General features: G+C 37.9%; 1 protein-coding gene across 3 annotated transcripts in view; it reads left to right on the top strand.

Moving 5' to 3' along the window:
• The window catches only part of PIK3CB (phosphatidylinositol-4,5-bisphosphate 3-kinase catalytic subunit beta), a 169642-nt gene that overhangs the window by 117400 nt on the left and 26854 nt on the right, over window positions 1-25388 (top strand). For all 3 annotated transcript variants that reach the window (XR_006517263.2, XM_014852000.3, XM_044754229.2), the window contains exons 12-15: window positions 6839-7027; window positions 12465-12586; window positions 15410-15553; window positions 16769-16868. Coding sequence is in view for 2 of the 3 variants with exons in the window: in XM_014852000.3 (XP_014707486.2) it covers window positions 6839-7027; window positions 12465-12586; window positions 15410-15553; window positions 16769-16868 (555 nt within the window). In the remaining variant the exon portion in view is untranslated. The remainder of the gene's footprint in view (window positions 1-6838; window positions 7028-12464; window positions 12587-15409; window positions 15554-16768; window positions 16869-25388) is intronic.

Raw genomic sequence — 25388 nt, 5'->3', positions numbered from 1 at the left:
CTGCAACCTTGCTTTAATTTCCTATTAGTTCCAATAGTGTTTTTATTGATTCTTTCAGATTTTCTACATAGATAATCATGTCATCCCCATTCTTTTTTACATATGCATACACTATTCTGAATCTCACTACTTTAGGAAATTTGTAATATGACTATTTTATGTATTTATTTTTTATTGAGTTAATGATAGCTTACAATCTTGTGAAATTTCAGTTGTACATTAATGTTTGTCATTCGTATTGTAGGTGCACCACTTCACCCTTTGTGCCCACCCCCCCCCCCCTTCCCCTGGTAGCCACTCATCTGTTCTCTTAGTCCACATTTTTAAATTCCTCATATGAGTGGAGTCATACAGAGATTATCCTTCTCTAACTGGCTTATTTCACTTAACATAATTCCCTCAAGGTCCATCCATTTTATTGCAAATGGAATGATTTTGTTCTGTTTTACAGCTGAGTAGTATTCCATTGTATATATATACCACATCTTCTTTATCCATCTATCTGTTGATGGGCACTTAGGTTGCTTCCATGTCTTGGCAGTTGTACATAATGCTGCAATGAACATTGGGGTGCATAGGACTTTTGGAATTGCTGACTTCAAGCTCTTTGGATGGATACCCAGTAGTGGAATAGCTGGGTTGTATGGTTGCTCTATTTTTAATTTTTTGAGGAATCTCCATACTGTTTTCCATAGTGGCTGCACCAGTTTGCATTCCCACTAGCAGTGTATAAGGGTTCCTTTTTCTCCACAACCTCTCCAACATTTGTTACTATTAGTTTTAGATATTTTTGTCATTCTAATGGGTGTAAGGTGATATCTTAGTGTAGTTTTGATTTGCATTTCCCTGATGATCAGCGATGATGAGCATCTTTTCATGTGCCTATTGGCCATCTGTATATCTTCTTTGGAGAAATGTCTGTTCATGTCTCCAGCCCATTTTTTGATCGGGTCGTTTGATTTTTTGTTGTTGAGTTGTGAGAGTTCTTTATATATTATGGATATTAAGCCTTTGTAAGATATATGACTTGCAAATATTTTTTCCCAGTTAGTGGGTTGCTTTTTTGTTTCAATCCTCTTTTAATTTGCCTTGAAGAAGCTCTTTAGTCTGATGAAGTCCCATTCGTTTATTCTTTCTATTGTTTCCCTTCTCTGAGAAGACATGGTGTCCAAAAAGATCCTTTTAATACTGATGTCAAAGAGTGTACTGCCTACGTTTTCTTCTAGAAGCATTATGGTTTCAGGTCTCCCTTTAGGTCTTTGATCCATTTTGAGTTTATTTTGGTGAATGGTGAAAAAGAATGGTCAATTTTCATTCTTTTACATATGGCTTTCCAGTTTTCCCAGCACCATTTGTTGAAAAGACTTTCTTTTCTCCATTGTATGCCCTCGGCTCCTTTGTCGAAGATAAGCTGTCCATAGATGTGTGGTTTTATTTCTGGGCTTTCAATTCTGTTCCATTGATCTGTGCACCTGTTTTTGTACCAGTACCATGCTGTTTTGATTACTGTAGCTTTGTAGTACGTTTTAAAGTCAGGGATTGTGATGCCTCCCGTTTTGTTCTTTTTTCTCAGGATTGCTTTAGCAATTCAGGTCTTTTGTTGCCCCATATGAATTTTATGATTCTTTGTTCTAATTCTGTAAAGAATGTCATTGGGATTCTGATTGGGATAGTGTTGAATCTGTAGATTGCTTTAGGTAGAACGGACATTTTAACTATGTTTATTCTTCCAATCCATGTACATGGAATGTCTTTCCATCTCCTTATGTCATCATCCAGTTCTCTCAGAAAGGCCTTGTAATTTTCATTGTATAGGTCCTTCACTTCCTTAGTTAAATTTACCCTGAGGTATTTTATTCTTTTTGTTGCGATTGTGAGTGGTATTGTGTTCTTGAGTTCTTTTTCTGTTAGCTCGTTATTAGAATATAGAAATGCTACTGATTTATGCAAATTGATTTTATACCCTGCATCTTTGCTGTAGTTGTTGATTACTTCTCAGAGTTTCCCATGGATTCTCTGGGGTTTTCTATATATAAGATCATGTCGTCTGCAAACAGTGAGAGTTTCACTTCTTCCCTCCCTATTTGGATTCCTTTTATTCCTTTTTCTTGCCTCATTGCTCTGGCCAGGACCTCCAGTACTATGTTAAGTAAGAGTGGTGATACAGGGCATCCTTATCTCGTTCCTGTTTTCAGGGTGATGGCGCTCAGCTTTTGCCCATTGAGTATGATGTTGGCTGTGGGTTTGTCATATATGGCCCTTATTGTGTTGAAGTAGTTACCTTCTCTGCCCATTTTGTTCAGAGTTTTTATCATAAATGGCTGTTGGATCTTGTCAAATGCTTTCTCTGCATCTACTGAGATGATCATGTGGTTTTTATTCCTCAGTTTGTTGATGTGGTGTATCACGTTGATTGATTTGTGGATGTTGAACCATCCCTGTGTCCCTGGTATGAATCCCACCTGATCATGATGTATGATCCTTTTGATGAATTGCTGAATTCTGGTTGCCAAAATTTTGTTTAGAATTTTTGCATCTATGTTCATCAGTGATATTGGCCTGTAGTTCTCTTTTTTCGTGGTGTCCTTGTCAGGCTTTGGTATCAGCGTGATGTTGGCCTCATAGAATGTGTTAGGAAGTGTTCCATCCTCCCTAATATTTTGGAATAGCTTGAAAAGGATAGGTATTAAATCCTCTCTGAAAGTTTGGTAGAATTCCCCAGGAAAGCCATCTGGTCCTGGGGTTTTATTCTTTGGGATGTTTTTGATTGCTGTTTCAATCTCTTTCCTTGTGATTAGTCTGTTCAAATTGTCTGCTCCTTCTTGAGTGAGCTTTGGGAGATTGTAGGAGTCCAAGAATTTATCCATTTCCTCTAGGTTATCCATTTTGTTTTCATATAATTTTTCGTAGTATTCTCTTATAATCTGTTGTATTTCTGCAGAGTGTGTTGTTATTTCTCCGCTTTCATTTCTGATTTTGTTTATTTGAGCTTTCTCCCTTTTTGTCTTTGTAAGTTTGGCTAGGGGTTTGTCAATTTTATTTATCTTCTCAAAGAACCAGCTCTTTGTTTCATTGATCCTTTCTACCGCCTTTTTAGTTTGAACAGCATTTATTTTCTGCTCTTATTTTTATTATTTCTCTCCTTCTGCTTACTTTGGGCTCTGTTTGTTCTTCTTTCTGTAATTCAGTTCGGTGTAGTTTAAGATTGCTTATTTGGGATTTTTCTTGTTTGTTAAGATGTGCGTGTATTGCGATGAATTTTCCTCTTAATACAGCTTTTGCTGTATCCCATATGAGTTGGTATGGCATGTTATCATTTTCATTTGTTTCCAGGTTTTTTTTGATTTCTTTAATGTCTTCAATGATCCATTGCTTGGTCAGTAGCGTATGGTTTAGTCTCCACATCCATGTGCCTTTCTCAGCTTTTTTCTTGTAATTAATTTCTAGCCTTATAGCATTATGATCGGAGAAGATGCTTGTTATTATTTCAATTTTTTTAAATTTGTAGAGGCTTGCCTTGTTTCCCAACATATGGTCTGTCCTTCAGAATGTTCCACGTGCACTTGAGAAGAACGTGTATTCTGCTGTTTTAGGATGAAGTGATCTATATATGTCTATTAAGTCCACTTGTTTTAGTTTTTTGTTTAGCTCCACTATTTCCTTGTTGATTTTCTATCTGGATGATCTGTCCATCGATGTGAGTGGGGTGTTGAGGTCCCCTACTATTATTGTGTTGTTTTTAACATCTTCCTTTAGTCTGTTAATAGTTGCTTTATTAACTTTGGTGCTCCTATGTTGGGTGCATAGATATTTGTGAGCGTTATTTCTTCTTGATGAAGTGTCCCTTTGACCATTATATATTGTCCCTCTGTGTCTCTCTTTACCTGCCTTATTTTGAAATCTGTTTTGTCTGATATAAGTATTGCCACACCTGCTTTATTTTGCTTGCTATTAGCTTGAAGTATTGTCTTCCACCCCTTCACTCTGAGCCTGTGTTTGTTGTCGGGGCTGAGGTGTGTTTCCTGGAGGCAACAAATTGTTGGATCTTGTTCTTTAATCCATTTTGTCACTCTGTGTCTTTTTATTGGCGAGTTCAATCCGTTTACATTGAGGGTGATTATTGATGCATGTGGACTTAATGCTGTCAATCTGTCACTCGTTATCTGGTTTTCCTGCGTTACCTTTGTTTCTCGTCCTGTGTGTTTTAGCCTACCCATTGACTACAGCAGTGTCTTATGCTGGGTTTCTTAGATTTTTCCTTATTTATGCTTTGTGGCTCTGTTCTGTTTTTTAGTTTAGTGGCTACCCTGAAGTTTGTATTTAGAATGTCGTGTATAATATAGTCTATTCTCTGGTGGTCTCTTACTTACTTGGCCTAGACTGATTTAGTCCCTTTGCTCTTCCCCTCCTAAATTATTATTTTCATTTCTTATTCCAACTCGTGTTGTGAGTTTGTAGTTAGAGTGAGAAGATCGTCTTTGCTGTGGTGGTTTCCTTCCCTTTATCCTAATGCTATAGTTGAACATTTGCTATCCTATTCTTGTTCTATCTATCTGTCTCCTTACTTTGTGGTTTGTGACCCCTTTCTCCCTTTTTCTTTTTTCGGGTATGAGAGCCTTCTTGAGGATTTCTTGTAGTGGAGGACTTTTGGTTACAAATTCCCTTAACTTTTGTTTGTCTGGAAAAGATTTAATTTCTCCCTCATATCTGGAGGATATTTTTGCTGGCTAGAGTAGTCTTGGCTGAAGATTTTTATCTCTCAAAGTTTTGAATATGTCACTCCATTCTCTCCTAGCTTGTAAGGTTTCTGTAGAGAAATCCGCTGAAAGTCTGATAGGAGTTCCTTTGTAGGTTATTTTCTTCTGTCTTGCTGCCCTGAGTATTCTTTCTTTGTCTTTCCTTTTTGGCCATTTTTACTACTATATGCCTTGCAGTAGGTCTTTTTACATTGACAAATCTAGAAGATCTGAAAACTTCCTTCACACACATTTCTCCCTCAATCCCTAGATTTGGGAAGTTGTCTTCTATAATTTCATTAAGCACACTTTCTGTTCCATTTTCCTTTTCCACATTCTCATGAATTCCTATGATCCTTAAATTCTTTCTCCTCATTGAATCTGCTGTTTCTCTGATATTTTCCTCATTCTTTTTAATCCTTAGTTCTCTTTCTTCCTCTGTCTGGAGCCAGTCAGCCTGTCTATCTTCTATTATGCTAATTTTCTCCTCTATGGTGTCTACACGCGCATTCAGGGAATCCATCTTCTGTTTTATCTGGTCCATTTTATTTTTCATCTCTAGTATTTCTGTTTGATTCTTCTTTATAGTTTCAATCTCCTTTGTGAAGTAACTCCAGAACTCATTGACTTGTTTCTCTATCTTTCCCTGTACCTTATTGAGTTTTTTGATGATAGCTACTCTGAACTCATTTTCACTTAGTTTACCTAATTCCAAGTCCTCAGGACTTTCTTCTGTGTTTTTATTGTTTTCCTTCTGATCTGGAGCTTTTATAAATTGCTGAATGGTAGAGGAGCGGTTTTTGTGCATGATGGTAGTATTCGGTTGCAGTTACAGCCTGTCGTCACTAGATGGGGGTCGAGAGCCACGCTTTCTGAGCTCTCTGCGTTCAGCCAAGATGGCGGCACCCAGTGCTGGTTGGAGCCGGTGGAGGGGCAGTTTCTCTCTAGCGCCAATCTGCATTTCGATCAGCTGTTACTCTCTGGTCTTCCCGGGCCCTGGCTTGATGGGATCCCCGCACACGGAAGCTTTCCCCTTCAGCAGGTTTCCACTGCACCAGTGGCGGTCCTGGATGATCCCCTGGTCGCGTGGCTCCTCTCCCGCTTGTTCCCTCACCAGCAGCCGCAATCCCACCCTCTAGGAGAGGGAGCGAAGTTCTCTCTTACCCCTTCCAGCTCCTCCGAGGGCGGCTACAGCCTCTCGATCTCTGCCTTGTTACTCTGTAGGTCTCTTTCGGTCTTGGCATTAGGGGTCATTGGTTGAAATTCAGTTTTTCTGTTTCTTTGGTTGTATTTTGGAGGGGAGAGAGTCTGGGGTCAGCTCACCCCGCCATTTTGCTCCGCCTCCTCCTATTTTATTTATTTTAATGTTTATATGAAATCCCAGTTAAAATAATGTCAAGTACAAAATAATACAGCAATAGAATATAAATCCTTATAGAATCAAAGTGGTTTTGCCAAAATGGTATAGTTTTTCAAGTATAGGGAAATGCACCTCTTTCTTTTAATGTTAGTGCAGTTCAGAATCTAGATTTAAAAAAGTAGCATGGACCATTTTCTTTGTTTTAGTATATTCTTAAAAGCATCGGGAAGGAAAATAAGTTAACTGTATTTTTTTAATGTTCAATTTTAGCCGGATTCAATTCTTAATCTAAATAGTTTTATGTCTGTGAGCCAAGAAGGTACCTATTACCCTTTTTTTATACTATATATGTTTGGTTCATCTCTGTTTTTTGTTTGTTTATAGAAATTGAAAATTAAAGAAGGAAGGAAAGAAAATTCAGTTCAAATGATAAATGACTTTTAAATCCAAGTGGCAATTCTGCCACCTAGTGTTTGCACATGGATTTTTAAAAAAACAGTATTCTTTTTTCTTTTTTAGAACCAGTTGTGAATAATTCTTTCCTTCATCCTTAGCTTAGAAATTTAATATTCAGAAATAAAAGCTTTAAGAAGAGGATCAACATTTATTAATTATTTTTAAGAAATTGGATTTTTTTAAAGCTCATAAATTTTTAATAAGTTTATTGTATGTAAGTTTGCTACATGTTTGCCAGTGATATTTACACTGTGTAGTTCTATAATGAGTAATTTTGCTTTCTTAGAGTCGAGGTGGAAAAAAGTTTCTTGCTGTACTCAAAGAAATCTTGGACAGGGATCCCTTGTCTCAACTGTGTGAGAATGAAATGGATCTTATTTGGACTTTGAGACAAGACTGCAGAGAGAATTTCCCACAGTCACTGCCAAAATTATTGCTGTCAATCAAGTGGAATAAACTTGAGGATGTTGCTCAGGTAACAAAATATCATTTCTGTAACTCCTGTTGGGAGTATATACTACTTTGCTGATTTCATGTAAATTGTCCTTTTGTACATAGGTATATTTCTATAGATTGGATAATTTTCTGCAGGAGAAATGTTGAGATTTTAAACTGTTACATATACTCTTAAATGATACATCAGAACGTTTTAAGATTTAAAAATCCCATCTTTGGGGCCAGCCCAGTGGCATAGCGGTTAAGTTTGTGGGCTCTGCTTTGCTGGCCCAGGGTTCACTGTTCAGATCCTGGGAGCAGACCTATGCACCGCTTAACAAGCCATGCTGTGGTAGGCATCCCACATATAAAGTAGAGGAAGATAGGCATGGATGTTAGCTCAGGGACCACTTCCTTTAAAAAAAAAAAAGGAAATCCCAGATTCTGGGATTCTGGGATTTAGAGCATAAATCATTCAGATCAATTTTGACATTCATTTCAGTTGGGCAGTGTTGATGAATGTTTGCCTCTAGGCAGAATAGAGAAAGGAAAAGAATTTTGCTCCAGAAAGACTGCCAAGTTTTAGCTCCTTGATTCACTTTTTCAATTAAATTGAAGAAAGCACTGGCCTGTTAAAATTCAGTTGATCATCAGTGCTCTATAGAAAGATCCTTGAAATTGTTTTTAATTAGAATGATGATGTTTGGCTTATTAAGATAACCAAGTTGTTTACTTATTTGAATTGAACTTTTACAATTTAAAAGTTTTCTTGGTAAATCTATAATGACTTAAAAAATTTTGTCAAGAAAGACATTTATTTTAAATCTTTGATTTTATTTTACTTCTCAAATTTAGTGTAGAAAGGATTTCTTTTGAGTTTATTTCTAGTGTCTTAATTTTTTGAATCATGTTACATAATTATATTATGTCCTTCATTTAAACTATTTCCATAGTTAGATCACATGAATGTACTTACCCTGAAAAGGAACTACTTTTGTCATTTAGATTGGTTTTAATTGTTCTGACATAATCTTCTAACCACTTATTTATTTAAATTCAGGCTTAGTCTTCTGTGAACCTCGGTAAGGTGAAATATAAAATATAAGCATTGTTTAGTTCGCACATTTGCTTCCATCCTTTGGGTCCTGTGCAGTTAGTTCTAAGTGCCTCCCAAACGCACCCTCCACCAAGAAATGCATCATGTTATTTTGTATAGAATTAAAATAGAAAAAATTTCTGGCTGTACTCTTAAATGATACCTGAGATTGAGGTTTATTATGTGAACTGTCAGAAAATAGAATGAGCTAATTTATGCTTAATATTTCTTTATTTAACCCTATGGATAGAAATTTTTACGTTCAGAAATTTAGCACACTTCTGTTATTTCCATGAGGGAATCTAAAGCCTTGTCAGATATAACTCAACATCCTCCATTTGGTAGAAGAAAGCCACTAGTGTAACTTAATACTACATAGTATCAGCTCAATGTGTGTGAGCAAGTGTAGGGATGTGTGAATTTCACAATCCTAATTCTTCTTTTTAGTAGTCTAGAAGAAAAGTTAATGGAATGAAAAGTAATACGTTTTTGGCTTGTTCACCAACCCTATCCCATTGCTAGTTTAGTGAACTGGTCTGAAAGAATATAAACTGTGTCTTCAATAAATTGACCACCTTGAGAAGCAGAGTGCTTCTGTGCAAAGTTTGTACTCTGATTCTACAGGCACAAGCTGTGGGTGGAAATTTATAGAAGAGTAGCCTCCTGTTAATCCACAGGAAAACACTCTGTCGGCATGTGAAATACATAGAATGTAAAAACGCAGAAGGGATTTCAGTAGTCTTGGCAGCAGGCAGGCAATTAATTAGTCAGCACTGCTTTCATTATTTATAAGGCTGAGTCAGGTTTCCCTCCTCTATTTACTTTCATAGCTTTCCCCAACCTAAAGGGATGAGTTTTGGTAATTTATTTAATTTTACATTTATATAATAGATTTTTAAATAATTGTAAATAATCTTACCCAAGGTAATTACTTTCCAATAGTAGAGCTGTTTTTAAACCATAACATAGTTGAACCTCTAGTATTACAGGATGGTAGCTATCCTTTACAGTGTTATTTTTGTGAAGCAATGTATTCCAAGTGTTAACTGGAGATGCTAGGAGTTGGTTTTTTTTTTTTTTACTATTGTTTCAGACCCTCAGGAAATGGTCCTCCCTAACTCCTCTATGCATAATGAGGACTACTGGTCCTTCAGGGCCTTGGGCAAAGCAGGGTGGGGGCCCCATCATTGATAAAAACTGGGATGAGGCAGGTGTTCCATAACTTTTTTTTTTTCTTTTGAGAAAGATTAGCCCTGAGCTAACTAGTGCCAATCCTCCTCTTTTTTGCTGAGGAAGATTGGCTCTGAGCTAACATCCATGCCCATCTTCCTCTACTTTATACATGGTTTGCCTACCACAGCATGACTTTTGCCAAGTGATGCCATGTCTGCACCCAGGATCCGAACCAGCGAACCCTGGGCTGCTGAGAAGCAGAACATGCGAACTTAACCACTGTGCCACCAGGCTGGCCCCTGGTGTTCCATATCTTTAAACCCGTATTTCTGCAACTTTTTTCGTTATTATACTCCTTAGGAGCCTTTTTAGATTTTCTTTCCCCTAATAGCCCCATCTGCATGGTATTTTGAAACCACAGATAAGTGTATGTCTGTTTGTATACTTTGTGTACATATGTGCTTTATACATAAAAAGAGCAAGTACGAAGCTTATTCTTTTTATTGAATGCAGTTTAAGAATAGTTAACCAGGGACCGGCCCGGGGGCGCAGTGGTTAAGGGCACACGTTTCGCTTTGGTGGCCTGTGGTTCTCTGGTTTGGATCCCAGGTGTGGACATGGCACCCTGTGACAAGCCATGCTGTGGTGGGCGTCCCACATATAAGGTGGAGGAAGATGGGCACGGATGTTAGCTCAGGGCCGGTCTTCCTTAGTAAAAGGAGGAGGATTGGCGGATGTTAGCTTAGGGCTAATCTTTCTCGGAAAAAAAAAAAAAGAATAATTAACCAAAAATTTAAGGTAGAAGTTAAAATTTAAAATCTAACATTTCATTGTACTTGTTGAATAACTTTGATGTTACTTATGCTAATTGCACTGTATCAAATTTCATATCTACATTAACATATAAATGTATACTAACAATAGCAATGTAATCAAGTTTTAAAAAATTATTCAGAAGTATTTTTTTCTGCAAATGTAAAACAATTGAAAAATTTTTAATTTCTTAAAAATTATCTTTAGTAAACTTAACTTTTTTTTTATTAAGGTTATGAAAGTTAACATCCTTGTGAAATTACAGTTGTACATCATTATTAGTCATGTTGTAGGTACACCACTTCACCCCTAGCTAGTGCCCTCCCCCTTACCCCCTTTTCCCTGGCAACCACCAGTCAGTTCTCTTTGTCCATGTGTTAACTACCACCTATGAGTGGAGTCATACAGAGTTCGTCTTTCTCTGTCTGGCTTATTTCACTCAACATAATACCCTCAAGGTCTATCCATGTTGTTGTGAATGGGACAACTTTATCCTTTTTTATGGCTGAGTAGTATTCTAGTAAACTTAACTTTTAAATTTACTTGATATGAGAAAACACCTTTTAACTTAGCTAATGGATATTCATTCAGATATTATTGACTTTTTTGGTGCACTTGACATAATAATGCGGAGTTGAATAATTTGTGGAATTAAAATAATAAAATATAAACTATTTTTATTTAATTCTCAAAGCTCAAGTCTCACACCAAAGCTTAAATGAGATACACGGGCAGCTAGCAGATATTCACAGGCTACCTCTCATAACATGACTTCGAGATTGAGCAATCATTTGAGAGAAAGTCTGCCAGTCATTGCTATGTGTTTGCCATAGTTTTGTGCTCTGTAGGCTCTGATCTTGCATACATTTTGTATATCTTCCTTGGACTCGGTGTCAGTGATACCCAAGAAAACCCAAAAAGAGAAATATTAAGGAATAAGATTTTGGCAGATAGGATTGAGCTTTGGAGGGTCACAAATCATAATTATCAAGATTTTTTCGCTTTCCTCCATAACCAATTTTCTTCCCACTTACCATCTCTGTTAAGAGTCCACTGAGGGGCCAGCCCCATGGCTCAGTGGTTAAGTGCGTGCACTCCGTTTCAGTGGCGCAGGGTTTCACTGGTGTGGATCCTGGGCACGGACATCGCACCACTCATCAAGCCATGCTGAGGCAGTGTCCCACGAGCCACAACTGGAAGGATCTGTAACTAGAATATACAGCTGTGTACAGGGGGGCTTTGAGGAGAAAAAGGAAAAATAAAATCTTAAAAAAATAAATAAAAGAGTGCATGCTATATATATCAAAACTATGAGGAGGATAGGACTCTTGCCAGGAGCAATCCTGATGAGTCTCATGGTGCTCTCTGATGGGAAGGAGATAGGAGTCCTTTCTAGAGATTTGGGCTCTCTGCAACTAGAGTTTCCAAAGATGTGGCCATGTCTACCTGAATCCATCCCACACCTGCAGTTTCAGCTCATCCCCCCAAGGGATTCTTTTTTTATCCTACTTCTAGATCATTTCTAAGTGACATCTGTAAATAGAAGACTGGCTGTATTTGTCTTGTTTATAGGAAATAAACAACTAGGTACTATTTCTTCCTTCCTTTCTTTTTTTTTTTGAGGAAGATTAGCCCTGAGCTAACTACTGCCAGTCCTCCTCTTTTTTGCTGAGGAAGCCTGGCCCTGAGCTAACATCCGTGCCCATCTTCCTCTACTTTATATGTGGGACGCCTACCACAGCATGGCGTGCCAAGTGGTGCCATGTCCCCACCCAGGATCCAAACTGGTGAACCCCAGGCCGCCAAGAAGCGGAACGTGTGAACTTAACTGCTGCGCCACCGGGCCAGCCCTTATTTATTTCTTATGGATTACTTATTATGACTCAAAGAGTTTAAACATGTTATGGTAAATAAAAAGTTCTGTTAAGTTATATATACTCTTAAAAATATTAAGAACTAAAAGTGAACTCCTTCAAGATAATTTTATGTTGAGTTATTAGTGAGCTTTTAATATCTAAGTTGACTGTCATTAGCTTGAGCCTTGCAGCTTATATTTGTACCTTGGATTTTACCTTTAAGTATTTCTTGATCATTTCTCTCTCTTTCTTTCCATTTAAAAATTATTTAACTGGTTAATGTTTATAGAATCCAAGTATACAGTGTATCATTCTATTTCCAGGTAAGTACTTAATAGCTTTTTTTTATTTGCTTATCTATAGAATATTTCAACAAAGACCGTCTTTATTAATCCATATTAACAGGAATGGATTTCTGAGGTCTCAGTAAGTATGTATACTTCTCCTTTCTTTTGACCCATCTCTGCTCCTGTATGCCAAGGAAAAATAGATTACTTTTTTCCCCTGTAATTTCTGAACTAGTTTCAATTTTTAAACAGCTTCAGGCACTACTTCAGATTTGGCCTAAACTACCCCCCCGGGAGGCCCTGGAGCTTCTAGATTTCAACTATCCAGATCAGTACGTGCGGGAATATGCTGTGAACTGCCTGCGACAGATGAGGTACCTCCTGCAGGTGGCCTTCTTTGGGGCAAGGAATACCTTGGGGGTGGGCCGGGAGGGTGATATCTGCTTAAATGTCTCATAAGAAAAGAAAAGGCTAGGAATTATTCAGAGTTCAAAGCATTTGTCCCTCCTGCTGTCTTTGCTCACACTCTTATGTTTATTCTGTATTGTAAAACAAAAACCAAATGGAGACATACTGAGTCAGGATGTCCTCAAGATCACCTCAGGTTCCAGGAATCCCTGGGAGGACTCATAGGACTCGGCATATAGTCATACTCTTGGCTATGACTTATTACAGGCAAAAGGTACAGAGCAGAATTGGCAAAGGGAAAAGATTCATGGGGCGAAGTCTGGAGGAAAGCAGGCAGAAGCTTCTGAGGGTTTTGTTCCCAACTGAGTCACACAGAATACACTTAATTCCCCCAGCAACGAGTTGTGACAACATATCTGAAATATTGTCTACCAGGGAAGCTTGTTTAGAGACTTGATGGCCAGGGTTTTTATTGGGGGCTAGTCACATAAGCACCCTGTGCCTGGCATGTACCAAAATTCTAGACTTCCAGAAGGAAAAAGGGATGTTCAGCATAAACCATACAGTTTGCACAGTTTAGGCACAGTGAGCCACTCTCATCGTTAGGGAGGTGGGAAGCCTTGTGAAATCTATACTCCCAGGTGCCAGCCAAGCGCCAATGTGTAAGCAGGCTTTTTCAAAGGATAGCAGTCACACCTGCTAAGTTAACCTTTTCTCCCCACCACCCAGAATTTAAAAATGGTAGTATTTTGTTGTGTTTTTTAAAATTTATATTTTTAAGCAAATAGCATTATAGTTAAAGATGAAGTTCTTACAGTTTCCTTACCCAGTCTCAAAAGTCTTCTTTCACTTTCCAGAGGCAACCATTATCATGAATTGGGTGTATATCCTTCTATACCATATTTTTCTGTTTTCACCACATTTTTGTATCTATAAAAATGTAGGATAATGTACATTTGAAAATTATACCAGTGTGTCTTGCTATGTGTATCATTTTATATCTTGCTTTTTTTTCATTCAACATTAGGATTTTGAGGTCACTCTCTCCTGTTACATATCAATGTAGCTTTTTCCTTTTACTACTACATTATAATACTCCGTCATAGAGATGTATCTTATTTATTCCATTTCTCTATCCAGGAACATTTTGAGTTTTCTCCACATTTCCCTATTACAGACAGTGCTTCAGCGAACATGCTTGTACAGTCCCGTTTGCACAATATATGTGCGAGAGTCTAGGGAGTTTATTTGGAGAAACGTCATTATTAAGACACTCTCAGGCAATGGGCATTTTCGGGTTTATCCATTTTGTTTCTAGCTTAAAATGAGGGTTATACTGTATAATTACTTGAAAAATAAAAGTTATGTGTGATATCCATAAGAAATTACACAAATTCTTCAATAGTGGTTATTTTGGGGGAGTGAAATTAGAAGTGTAAGGGAAGAGGAAGCCTCTTTCTATTTCATACCGCCTTTCTATCTTTTGCACTATTTATAGGTTTTATAATGGGCATGGATTTTATAATAAACTTAACTAAGATTGTTTTATAGATAGTTTTTAAAAATGAGGCTGCCAGTTGTTCCTCAAATGCCCTAAGTTTGCTTTGGAGACCTGAGGAGAAGGGGCTATCTAGCTCCCCTGGGCCAAGTCAAGTGGTTTTCTTAAATGTGTTGTTCCCCCAGGAAGAGATTACTATGATCCCCATGTTCCATATCAGTACTTCTGATACATTTTCCTGTGTTCAAGTTTTTGGTTATAAGGTTTTTTCTTGATATATAGTACCCTGGGTTTCAGTCCCAGATCTGCCTTAGACTACTTTCTGAATCGTTTTTTGTCCAAGATTATATAGTCAGTAAGTAGAGGACTTAAAATTCATACCTTACCTGATTACTGGAATTGCCTCTTTATGTGAATGGTTTGGAGATGGACACAAAATATAGAGAACCACTAACTTTACTTAATTCAGCTCAGTTAATTATAATATTATGTTATATTAATTCAGTGAATCAATCCCCAATTACAGATTCACTCATTTCCTTATCCTTCAACTGATCTGAAGTCAAGATTTTAATTGTTCATTGGTTATCTGGGCAAAGGAATTACTGAACCGTAATGATAGGAAGGGAAAATAAATTGCTAAAGTACTGATGAAATTTTTATTTTATAAAACTGATTGCAGGAGCCGGCCCGGTCGCGTAGTGGTTAAGTTCTTGCACTCTGCTTCCATGGCTTGGTGTTTCCCAGTTCGGATCCAGGGTGCAGATCTACAGACTGCTTATCAAGCCATGCCGTGGCAGGTGTCCCACATATAAAATAGAGCAAAATGGGCACAGATATTAGCTCAGGGCCAGTCTTCCTCAGCAAGATGAGGAGGATTGGCGACAGATCTTAGCTCAGGGCTAATCGTCCTCCAAAAAACAAACAAACAAACTGATTGATTGACTGAGTATCTCACATTTTCAGCATGATCAGAAATCAGTATTAAAGTACTTAATTTTATTGTAACTCTGGACTGATTGTAAATACAATCATCAATTGTATCAACCTATTTAATTTGATAAAAATGCCCCCTATATCTGTTCTTTGCTCCTTTCCACTCCCCCTCCCACCCACCGAAATCCTCTTATTTTCTTGTATTGTTCTAACAGTGGAACTGTGAATGTAAGAATGCAACAAGCCTGACCTAAAAGAAGCATTGTATGTCACTAAGTTAGTATTTGGTAGTTTGATAGGAAGGGATGTTTCCCTTGCACAGGTTGTTGAGTGACTCACTCTTTGTTTCTTTCAGCGATGAAGAACTCTCTCAATATCTTTTACAACTGGTGCAAGTTTTAAAATACGAGCCTTTTTTGGATTGTGCCCTCTCTAGATTCCTATTAGAAAGAGCACTTGCTAATCGGAGGATAGGGCAGTTTCTATTTTGGCACCTCAGGTAAGTCTTTATATTTCGATATGAGTACACCTTGTGCTTTTGTAAATATAAATCAGCATGATGCAGGACATTAAGGTAAACAGTCAGCTGCTTTAGTTGTTTCTGAGCCATTTATATCATTGATACTCATGGTGTCTTCTCCTGTTTCTTGATACCCAAACTTAATTTTCATGATTGGCAAAGTAATTCAAATAAGTGTCCTTCTATGCCTCCTTGATTTTTAACTGAAACTAGTAATTAACGGATTGCTATTTTTCAGTAAAGTGTACTTATCATGTTAATATATTTGGACTAAAAACAGACTTACTGGTCCTTGTAGAAGGTTGTAGGTATTAGTATCATCATTGCTACTATTGGGTAAAGATTTTAAAGTTTTCCTATAACAACAGCAAGTTTATTTTCAGCTTTTTTATTAACTAGGTCATTTTCAGAAATACATGAAACTTATTTCACCACGTTTATATAGGAGTAAAATCAGGAAAGAGAACTAAAGTTCTTTTGTTTCCTGGGAAAATTGTTGATTTCTAATTTTTGACTCTGTACTCAGATATTTTTATTTTTTTCATCTGACTTCAGAGTAGTGAAACCAATGATTATCAGAAAAAAATCTTTCGGTATTTTTGGCTAAGCTTCTTCAGGAAAATAAGCTGTATAATATTTTTATGTTAATTTTAGGGGTTATATTTCTGTATCTTGATTTCCTTATATTCCTAGAGTTTTTCCTTTATTATTTTTTTGTCTTCTCATCCAGCTCATTTTTAAACCTTTCAGGGAATAACAAAATAAGTCATTTATTCCTTTTTCAAATGTGTATACTATTCTTTAAGTGAGAAAAATTGAATAGAAGCTAATTGAGGGATTAGTCAATTGTGTGATGTGAGGATGTGAGTCAGATCTGTCTTTCATCTTAATTATCTGTAATTTGGTTAATATTACCTTTTTATTCCAAAAAGCAAATAAGTTGTGAAAATGAGTTGTGAAAATTTTGGATTCTTGGAATAATTAACTAATTATACAGTCTTGTATCTTTTTGAACTATGGGGTTTAAAGAATTGGAAAATTGACCATCCCACTAAAAATTATGCAGAAGATGATGTGTTCTTTTCTTTGATTGGCATTATAAGTTAATTTCATAATAGAATAAAAAAGTCAGTATCACTATTTGGTGATCTGAAGTGTTTGATAAACCGTCTTAATATTATTAACTTTCTGCAGGTCAGAAGTGCACATTCCTGCTGTCTCTGTGCAATTTGGTGTCATTCTTGAAGCATACTGCCGGGGGAGCGTAGGGCACATGAAAGTGCTTTCCAAGCAGGTACCAGCTTGTTTTCATCTTCATATTCAATTCGCCACATGGTATTTGATCAGCTGTATCATATGCTATTCTCTCATCACATTATTTCATAGAGGTTTCAGTAACTGAATCTGATTAATACATTTTTTAAATCAAATTTTAAGTCAAACTTAGCAGAAGAATGTTAATTGAGTGCTGCCTGAAAAGTTAGTCAGGATTTCTCATAGTAATACCATGCCTTAAATTTTAATAGGAGGTACTTTTTTAGACATGCTTAACAAGGGGTTTGTTGGTGATAGTGACAATGATCATGAAATATTTAGACCCTGTTATTTCATATCCCTGAGTTACTCTTTCCAGTTAGTATAGTATTTATGATTCATATCCTTTGCCATTTGTTTTAGACTGAGATATTTTAACACCGAAGTCCGTAAGGGTTATAGCTTCTAGGATTCAGAATCCTTAAGCTGCTTTTTGAAACTATATATATCTGCCTGAAATTGTGATACTCTCCCATCATGTTACAGTCCCTCATCTTCTTCCCAGGCCCTCATTTTCTAAGTCTTCTAGATGATGAGATACTAGTGATATTACTAGGTCAGACATTACATGCTTACTGAATGCCAGGAGCCCTACTGACTGTTTTAAGTATGCCATCTTATTTTACCCTCTCAATAATGCACCCACAATAGTTACCAATACTTTCTGGATTTAACAAGGGAGAACACTGAGGCTCCAAGAGATAAAGTAACTTGCCTAAAAACCCACAACTATCAAATGACAGGAGTAATTTTCAAACTTAGATCTGTTGAGCTATAAAACTAAAGTTTTAAAAAAGTTATACTCGGGGGCCTGCCCTGTGGCCAACTGGTTAAGTTTGCGTGCTCTGCTTCGGCAGCCCAGGGTTTCGCTGGTTCGGATCCTGGGCACGGACATGGCACTGCTCATCAAGCCACATTGAGGCGACGTCCCACATCCCACAACTAGAAGGACCCACAACTAAAATATACAACTATGTACTGGGAGGATTTGGGGAGAAAAAGCAGAAAAACAAAATTATACTGGGAGTTTTCAAACCTTTTTAGCAGCACAACTCTCTTTTTAAAATCAAAACTTAGAGATAGATCCCATATATCAAATAGACAACAATATCATTTTAGCAGTCTAAATATATTTTTGAAGCTAAATAAAGCAAGCCATTTAACAGAACCATGAAGCTGTTCTATTGAACACAGAATTTCAAAATCAGGGGTTATTGTTGACAGTTGTCTCTCAGTATCCAGTTATTTCTGTGTTTTGTTTTGGAGATAATCTTGATTTATACAGGTAAGTATTATAAATAGTAATAGCTTTTGAATAGGTTGTTTGCAAATGAGAAACATAACTATGGTCCAGACTTGATTTGCTAGTGGGGAATGAAGCAACACTGTATTCCAGCTTCTTCATGCTGGAATCCTTCATTGACACCAGTACACCGTTCTCTAGCAGAAATTTTTCCTGAATTTAGTATTATCTAACCTAACACAAGAAGGTTTTCTTAATGGTTTAATTTAAATTTACTCAGAACCTACTATATGTCAGGGTTTGTGTTAGGTATTGGTGAGGTGAAGTTAAATTAGCTATGTCGCTTTTGGCAAGGAGTTTATCTTCCATAGCGTAGGTATACAAATCAATGATTAAGTATTGATGGAAGTATTGTTATAGGAGTATTAGGGAAGCACAAAAGAGAGGCATGTAACCTAACTTAGGGCATTAGGGAAGAGTTCACAGTGGAGGTAACACTTGTGTTGGGTTTTGATGGTCTGCTTGGTATTAGCTGGATGGAGAGTGTGTTGGTCAGTGTTCTACAGAGAAACAGAACCAATAAGATGTTTGAATGTGTATGTATAGAGAGAGAGACTGAAGGGAGGGGGTATGGAGGCTGAGAAGTCCCAAGATCTGCAGTCAAACAAGCTGGAAACCAGGAGAGCTGATGCTGGTGTTCCAGTCTGAGTCCAAAGCCCTGAGCACCAGGAGAGTCAGTGGTATGTAAATTCCAGTCTGAAAGCAAACAAACTTGACATCTAAGAAGAGCTGATGTTTCAGTTCAAGTCCAAAGGCAGGAAAAGACTACGTCCAAGCTCAAGGCAGTCAGGCAGGTGGAATTCCTTCTTACTTGCAGGAACGTCTGCCTTTTTGTTCTATTCAGGACTTCACATGTTTGGATGAGGCCCACCCACATTAGGGAGAGCAATCTGCTTTACTTAGTATACTGATTCAAATGTTAATCTCATCCAAAAACACCCTCACAGACACACCTAGAATAATGTTGGACCAAATATCAGGACACCCCATGGGCCAGTCAAGTTAATATGTAAGATTAACCATCACAGCTCAACTTGGCATCCATATTACAGCTCCTTAAATCATACTTAATTTCCAAATAAAGACAATAACAAGGTCAAAATTCCACCTAACATGATACAGTACCCTGAGTGTAATCAAAAATGCCCCAACCTCTTTCCCAGAAGAGGAGGTAGTGTCCTTGAGTGGTGTTTAGTCTTTTCCTTGATATCCTGTAAATTAGATACTATGATGTAAAATTAACAAGCTTAAAAACTATGATATAAAGTCAGTACATCTTTTGTTACATGATAAGGGAGCAAGAGCAGGAAGAAAGACTTTGGAGATACACACATGTGCATGCACATACATACACACACACACAAACACATATTTATAACAAAATAAGGAGGGGTTGCTCATGGTTTTTAGTCCTGATTTTTGTAACTGGTCAGCGGGTCATAGCTGACATTTATTACTACCTTCTTCCAATGCATTTTGTATTCCCATTGCTTTTAGCAAGCCCTCCAGTTGGTTGTGGTTCTTTACCTGATGGGATGACCCAAACCTTCATTTGTTTTTCCTTCTTCTTTACTTTGTTTTATTGAGGTCATTATAGTTTATAACATTGTGAAATTTCAGTTGTACATTGTTATTTGTCAGTCACCATATAAATGTCACCTTTATTCCTTATGCCCACCCTCCCCCCGATAACCACTAATCTGTTCTCTTTGTCCATGTGTTTGTTTATCTTCCAAATATGAGTGAAATCATACAGAGTTCGTCTTTCTCTGTCTGGCTTATTTCACTTAACATAATACCCTCCAGGCCCATCCATATTATTGCGAATGGGATGATTTTGCTTTTTTTATGGCTGAGTAGTGTTCCATTCTGTGTGTCTATATGTATATATATATATATATATATACATATAGACACACACCACATCTTCTTTATCCATTTATCAGTCAGTGGGCACTTGGGTTGCTTCCATGTCTTGGCTACTGTGAATAATGCTGCGATGAACATAGGGGTGTAAGTCTCTTTGAATTGTTGATTTCAAGTTCTTTGCATAAATACTCAGTAGTGGGATAGCTGGGTCATATGGTATTTCTATTTTTAATTTTTTGAGAAATCTCCATACTGTTTTTCGTAGTGGCTACACCAGTTTTCATTCCCACCAGCAATGTATAAGTGTTCCCTTTTCTCCACATCATCTCCAACATTTGTTATGTTTTGTCTTGATGATTGTAGCCATTCTAACGGATGTAAGGTGGTATCTCATTGTAGTTTTGATTTGCATTTCCCTGATCATTAGTGATGTTGAACTTCTTTTCGTGTACCTATTGGCCATCTGCGTATCTTCTTTGGAAAAATGTCTGTTCATATCCTCTGCCCATCTTTTGATTGGGTTGTTTGTTTTTGAGTTGTGTGAGTTCTCTTTATATTTTGGAGATTAATTCCTTGTCAAATATATGATTTGCAAATATTTTCTCCCAGTTGGTGAGTTGTCTTACTGTTTTATTCCTGGTTTCCTTTGCCTTGCAGAAGCTTTGTAGTCTGTTGAAGTCCCACTTGTTTATTTTTTCTTTTGTTTCCCTTGCCTCAGTAGACATGGTATTCGAAAAGATCCTTCTAAGACAATGTCAAAGAGTATACTGCCTATATTTTCTTCTAGAAGTTTTATGATTTCATGTGTTACCGTCAAGTCTCTTTGATCCATTTTGAGTTAATTTTTGTGTATGGTGAAAGATAATGGCCTACTTTCATTCTTTTGCATGTGGCTGTCCAGTTTTCCCAGCACCATTTATTGAAGGAGACTTTCCTTTCTCTGTTATATGTTTTTGGCTCTTTTGTTGAAGATTAGCTGTCTGTAGATGTGTTTCTGGGCTTTCAGTTCTGTTCCATTGATCTGTGTGTCTGTTTTTGTACCAATACCATGCTATTTTGATTGCTATAGCTTTGTAATTTGAAGTCAGGGATTGTGATGCCTCCCTCTTTGTTTGTTCTCAGGATTGCTTTAGCTGTTCGGCATCTTTTGTTGCCCCATATGTATTTTAGGATTGTGCTCTGTTTCTGTAAAGAATGTCATTGGGGTTCTGATTGGGATTGCATTAAATCTGTAGATTGCTTTAGGTGGTATGGACATTTTAACTATGTTAATTCTTTTGATCCACATGCATGGATTATCTTTCCATTTCTTTGTGTCATCATTGATTTCTTTCAATAGTGTCTTATAGTTTTCATTGTATAGGTCTTTCACCTCTTTGGTTAAATTTATTCCTAGATACTTTATTCTTTTTGTTGTGATTGTAAATGGGATTGTATTCTTGAGTTCTGCTTCTGTTAGTTTGCTATTAGAGTATGGAAATGCAACTGATTTGTGTGTGTGTGTGTGTGTGTGTGTGTGTGTGTGTGTGTGTGAGGCAGATTGGCCCTGAGCTAATATCTGTTACCAATCTTCCTCTTTTTGCTTGAGGAAGATGGTCCCTGAGCTAACATCCATGCCAGTCTTTCTCTACTTTATATAAGGGACGCTTCCACAGCGTGGCTTGAAAAGCAGTGTGTCGGTCTGTACCTGGGATCCAAACCTGCAAACCATGGGCTGACGAAGTGGAGCATGCAAACTTAACCACTACACCCCTGGGCTGGCCCCAGAAATGCAACTGACTTTTGTGTGTTGATTTTGTACCCTGCAACTTTGCTCTAGTTGTTGATTATTTCTAATAGTTGTCTGAGGGATTCTTTAGGGTTTTCTCTATATAAAATCATGTCATCTGGAAACAGCAAGAGTTTCACTTCTTCATTGCCAATTTGGATACCCTTTATTTCTTTTTCTTGCCTAATTGCTCTGGCCAAAACTTCCAGTACTTTATTGAATAAGAGTGGTGAGAGTGGGCACCCTTGTCTTGTTCCCATTCTCAGAGGGATGACTTTTAGTTTTTCCCCATTGAGTATGATGTTGGCTGTAGGTTTGTCATATATGGCCTTTATTATGTTGAAGTACTTTCCTTCTATGCCCATTTTATTGAGAGTTTTTTAATTATAAATGGATGTTGGATATTGTGAAATGCTTTTTCTGTGTCTATTGATATGATCATGTGGTTTTCAGCCCTCATTTTGTTGATGTGGTGTATCACATTGATTGATTTGCAGATGTTGAAACATCTCTGCATCCCTGGTATAAACCCCATTTGATCGTGGTTTATGATCCTTTTAATGTATTGCTGTATTCCGTTTGCCAATATTTTGTTGTGGATTTTTGCATCTATGTTCATCAGAGACATTGGCATGTAATTTTCCTTCTTTGTGTTGTCCTTGTCTGGCTTTGGGATCAGGGCAGTTGGAAAATGTGTTAGGAAGTGTTCCATCGTCTTCAGTTTTTTGGAGTAGTTTGAGAAGGATAGGTATTAAATCTTCTTTGAATATTTGGTAGAATTCTCCAGAGAAGCCATCTGGTCCTGGACTTTTATTTTTTGGGAGGTTTTTGATTACTGTTTCAATCTCTTTACTTGTGATTGGTCTATTCTGTTTCTTCTTGATTCAGTTTTGGGAGGTTGTATGAATCTATGAATTTATCCATTTCTTCTAGATTGTCCAATTTGTTGGCATATAGTTTTTCATAGTATTCTCTTATAATCCTTTGTATTTTTGTGGTATCTGTTGTAATTTCTCCTCTTCAATTTCTAATTCTATTTATTTGAGGCTTCTGTCTTTTTTTCTTTGTGAGTCTGACTGAGGGTTTCTCAATTTTGTTTATCTTCTCAAAGAATCAGCTCTTAGTTTCGTTGATCCTTTCTACTGATTTTTTGGTTTCAATTTCATTTATTTCTGCTCTAATTTTTATTATTTCCCTCCTTGTGTTGACTTTGGGCTTTGTTTGTTCTTTTTCTAATTCTGTTAGGTGTTGTTTAAGATTGCTTATTTGAGATTTTTCTTGTTTGTTAAGATGGGCCTGTATTACTGTGAATTTCCTTAGCCCAAACCTTCATTTTTGAAGGGTCTATGCCATTCATAGTCCCACCTGCACTGGCTTATAATTTTCCATTGATTTTTATCACAGGGCATAGTAATACTAAAAGGTCTTCTATATTTTAGGCATATTCTTCCTTATCTCTTGTTGTAGAGTAGTAGGCTGATTTTCCCTTGGCAGTCAGGATCAGTCAGTCCAGGTAACACCGTAACACCCTTCTTTGCTTGCTGACAAGAGGCATAAAGAGCCCAAAGTGGCTGGGAGAGAGTCTTAACTTCCAGTTCAGTGGAATCAGTGGAAGCATTCCTCCCTCTGTAACTGAGACAATTATCCAGCAGAGCATAAGGTCACAGGAACAGGAAGCAAAAAGTTTGTTAGTGACCACTAGGGGTAATAGTGAGTGGTACCACTTTCATTTCCACACCTTGATTTCTGGACCCATGTATCCTCCTGTAGGAGAAACAGAATCATGTATTGGACACTGGTTCAGAACATATTCAACCTTCTGGAGAATTTTGCCCCAATTCTGCAAGGTATTGCCACCTAGCTGGAACTGTAACTAAGTATTCAAAAGGCCATTCCAGGGGCTGGCCCTGTGGCCTAGTGGTTAAGTTCAGCGCACTCCACTTTAGTGGCCCGGGCTCGGTTCCTGGGCACAGACCTACACCACTCATCAGCGGCCATCTTGTGGCAGCAACCCACATACAAAATAGAGGAAGATTGGTGACAGATGTTAATTCAGGGTCAATCTTCCTCAGAAAGAAAAAAAAAAAGACATTCCGCTGTTCTGTCAAGCCAGCTATTTCAGGGTGATGGGGACCCTGGTAAGACCAGTGAATTCCATGAGCATGAGCCCGTTGCCATCCTTGATAAGAAATAATGCTGCGTGGCATACCATGACAGTGGATAAAGGTGTTTTGTAAGTGCATGGATGGTGGTTTTGGTAGAAGCATTGAGTACAGGGAAAGCAAATCTGTATCCAAAGTAAATGTCTATTCCACTAAGAAAACAAAACACTTCCCCTTCACTAATGGAAGCAGTACAGTGTAATCAACCTGTTACCAGATAAGCTGGCTGACCACCCTTTGGAAATGGTGCCACATGAGGGACTCAGTGTTGGCCTCTGCTGCTCGCACATCGGGCACCCAGTGGTGGCCATAGCCAGGCAGGCTTTGGTGAGTGGAGGTCCATTTGCTAAGCCCATGCGTAACTTCCATCCCTGCCACCTTGGCCACTTTGTTCATGGACCCGTTGGGTGATGACAGACATAGCTGGGGAAAGGGACTGACTGGTATCCACAGAATGTGTCATCCTATCCACCTGATTATAAAAATCCTCCTCTTCCGAGGTCACTGTTTGGTAAGCATCCAGTGGGACACAAATATCTTTATGTTTTTGCCCATTCAGAGAGGTCTATCACTTACCGCTTCCCCAAATTTCCTTGTCACTACTTTTCCAATCATATGCGTTCTAAAACCATCAGCCAAACATTGGTCACAGCTCATGAACTGGTATATAATTTCACATATGGACATTTCTCCTTCCAAGCAAAGTGAACAACCAAATGCACTTTCCAAAATGCTGCCCACTGGGAAGATTTTCCATCACCACTGTCCTTTAGGAATGTTCCAGAAAGAAGTTTAGTACCACAGTTATTCACTTTCATATGGTGTCTACATATCATGTGGAATCACCTGTAAACCATGCTTGAGTCTTCTCATGTCAATTGATCATAGGGAACTCTCCGTGAGGCCATAGGTGCAAACTGGAGGAGAGAAAGTGGTGTAGCAAGAGTGGGGATCATGGGCATTTGGGTCACTTCTTCATGTAACTTACTGTGTCTTCAGGGACTGCTCAGGCCCAATCTCATATATACCACAATTATTTGATGAAGGAGCAGTGCTGTGCTTGCCCATCTTTATGGCTTGGTGGGTCAGATAACACCCAGTTCGTGCTGGGCAACTCAGTTTGCATGGTTACTTGGTGGCCACTCGTTAAACATTTAGTCTCTATTAAGGCCTAGTAGCAAGCTAAGAGCTGTTTCTCAAGAGGAAAGTCGTTATCGTGAGGGGGTGGCAGGCATTTTTTTCAAAACCTAAGGACCTCTGCTATGATTCACTTATATAGGGGCCTGCCCAAGGCTCCAAAGAGCATTCCTGTCTACACTGACAGTTCAAGCACCTTTGGATCTGCTGGATCCAATGGCCCAAGTGGCAGAGCAGCTTGCATGCCAGTCTGGACCTGTT

The sequence above is a fragment of the Equus asinus genome, chromosome 21, assembly GCF_041296235.1.
Source record: "Equus asinus isolate D_3611 breed Donkey chromosome 21, EquAss-T2T_v2, whole genome shotgun sequence".
NCBI classification, from domain to species: domain Eukaryota; kingdom Metazoa; phylum Chordata; class Mammalia; order Perissodactyla; family Equidae; genus Equus; species Equus asinus.
This window is presented reverse-complemented; position numbering and strand designations above follow the sequence as displayed.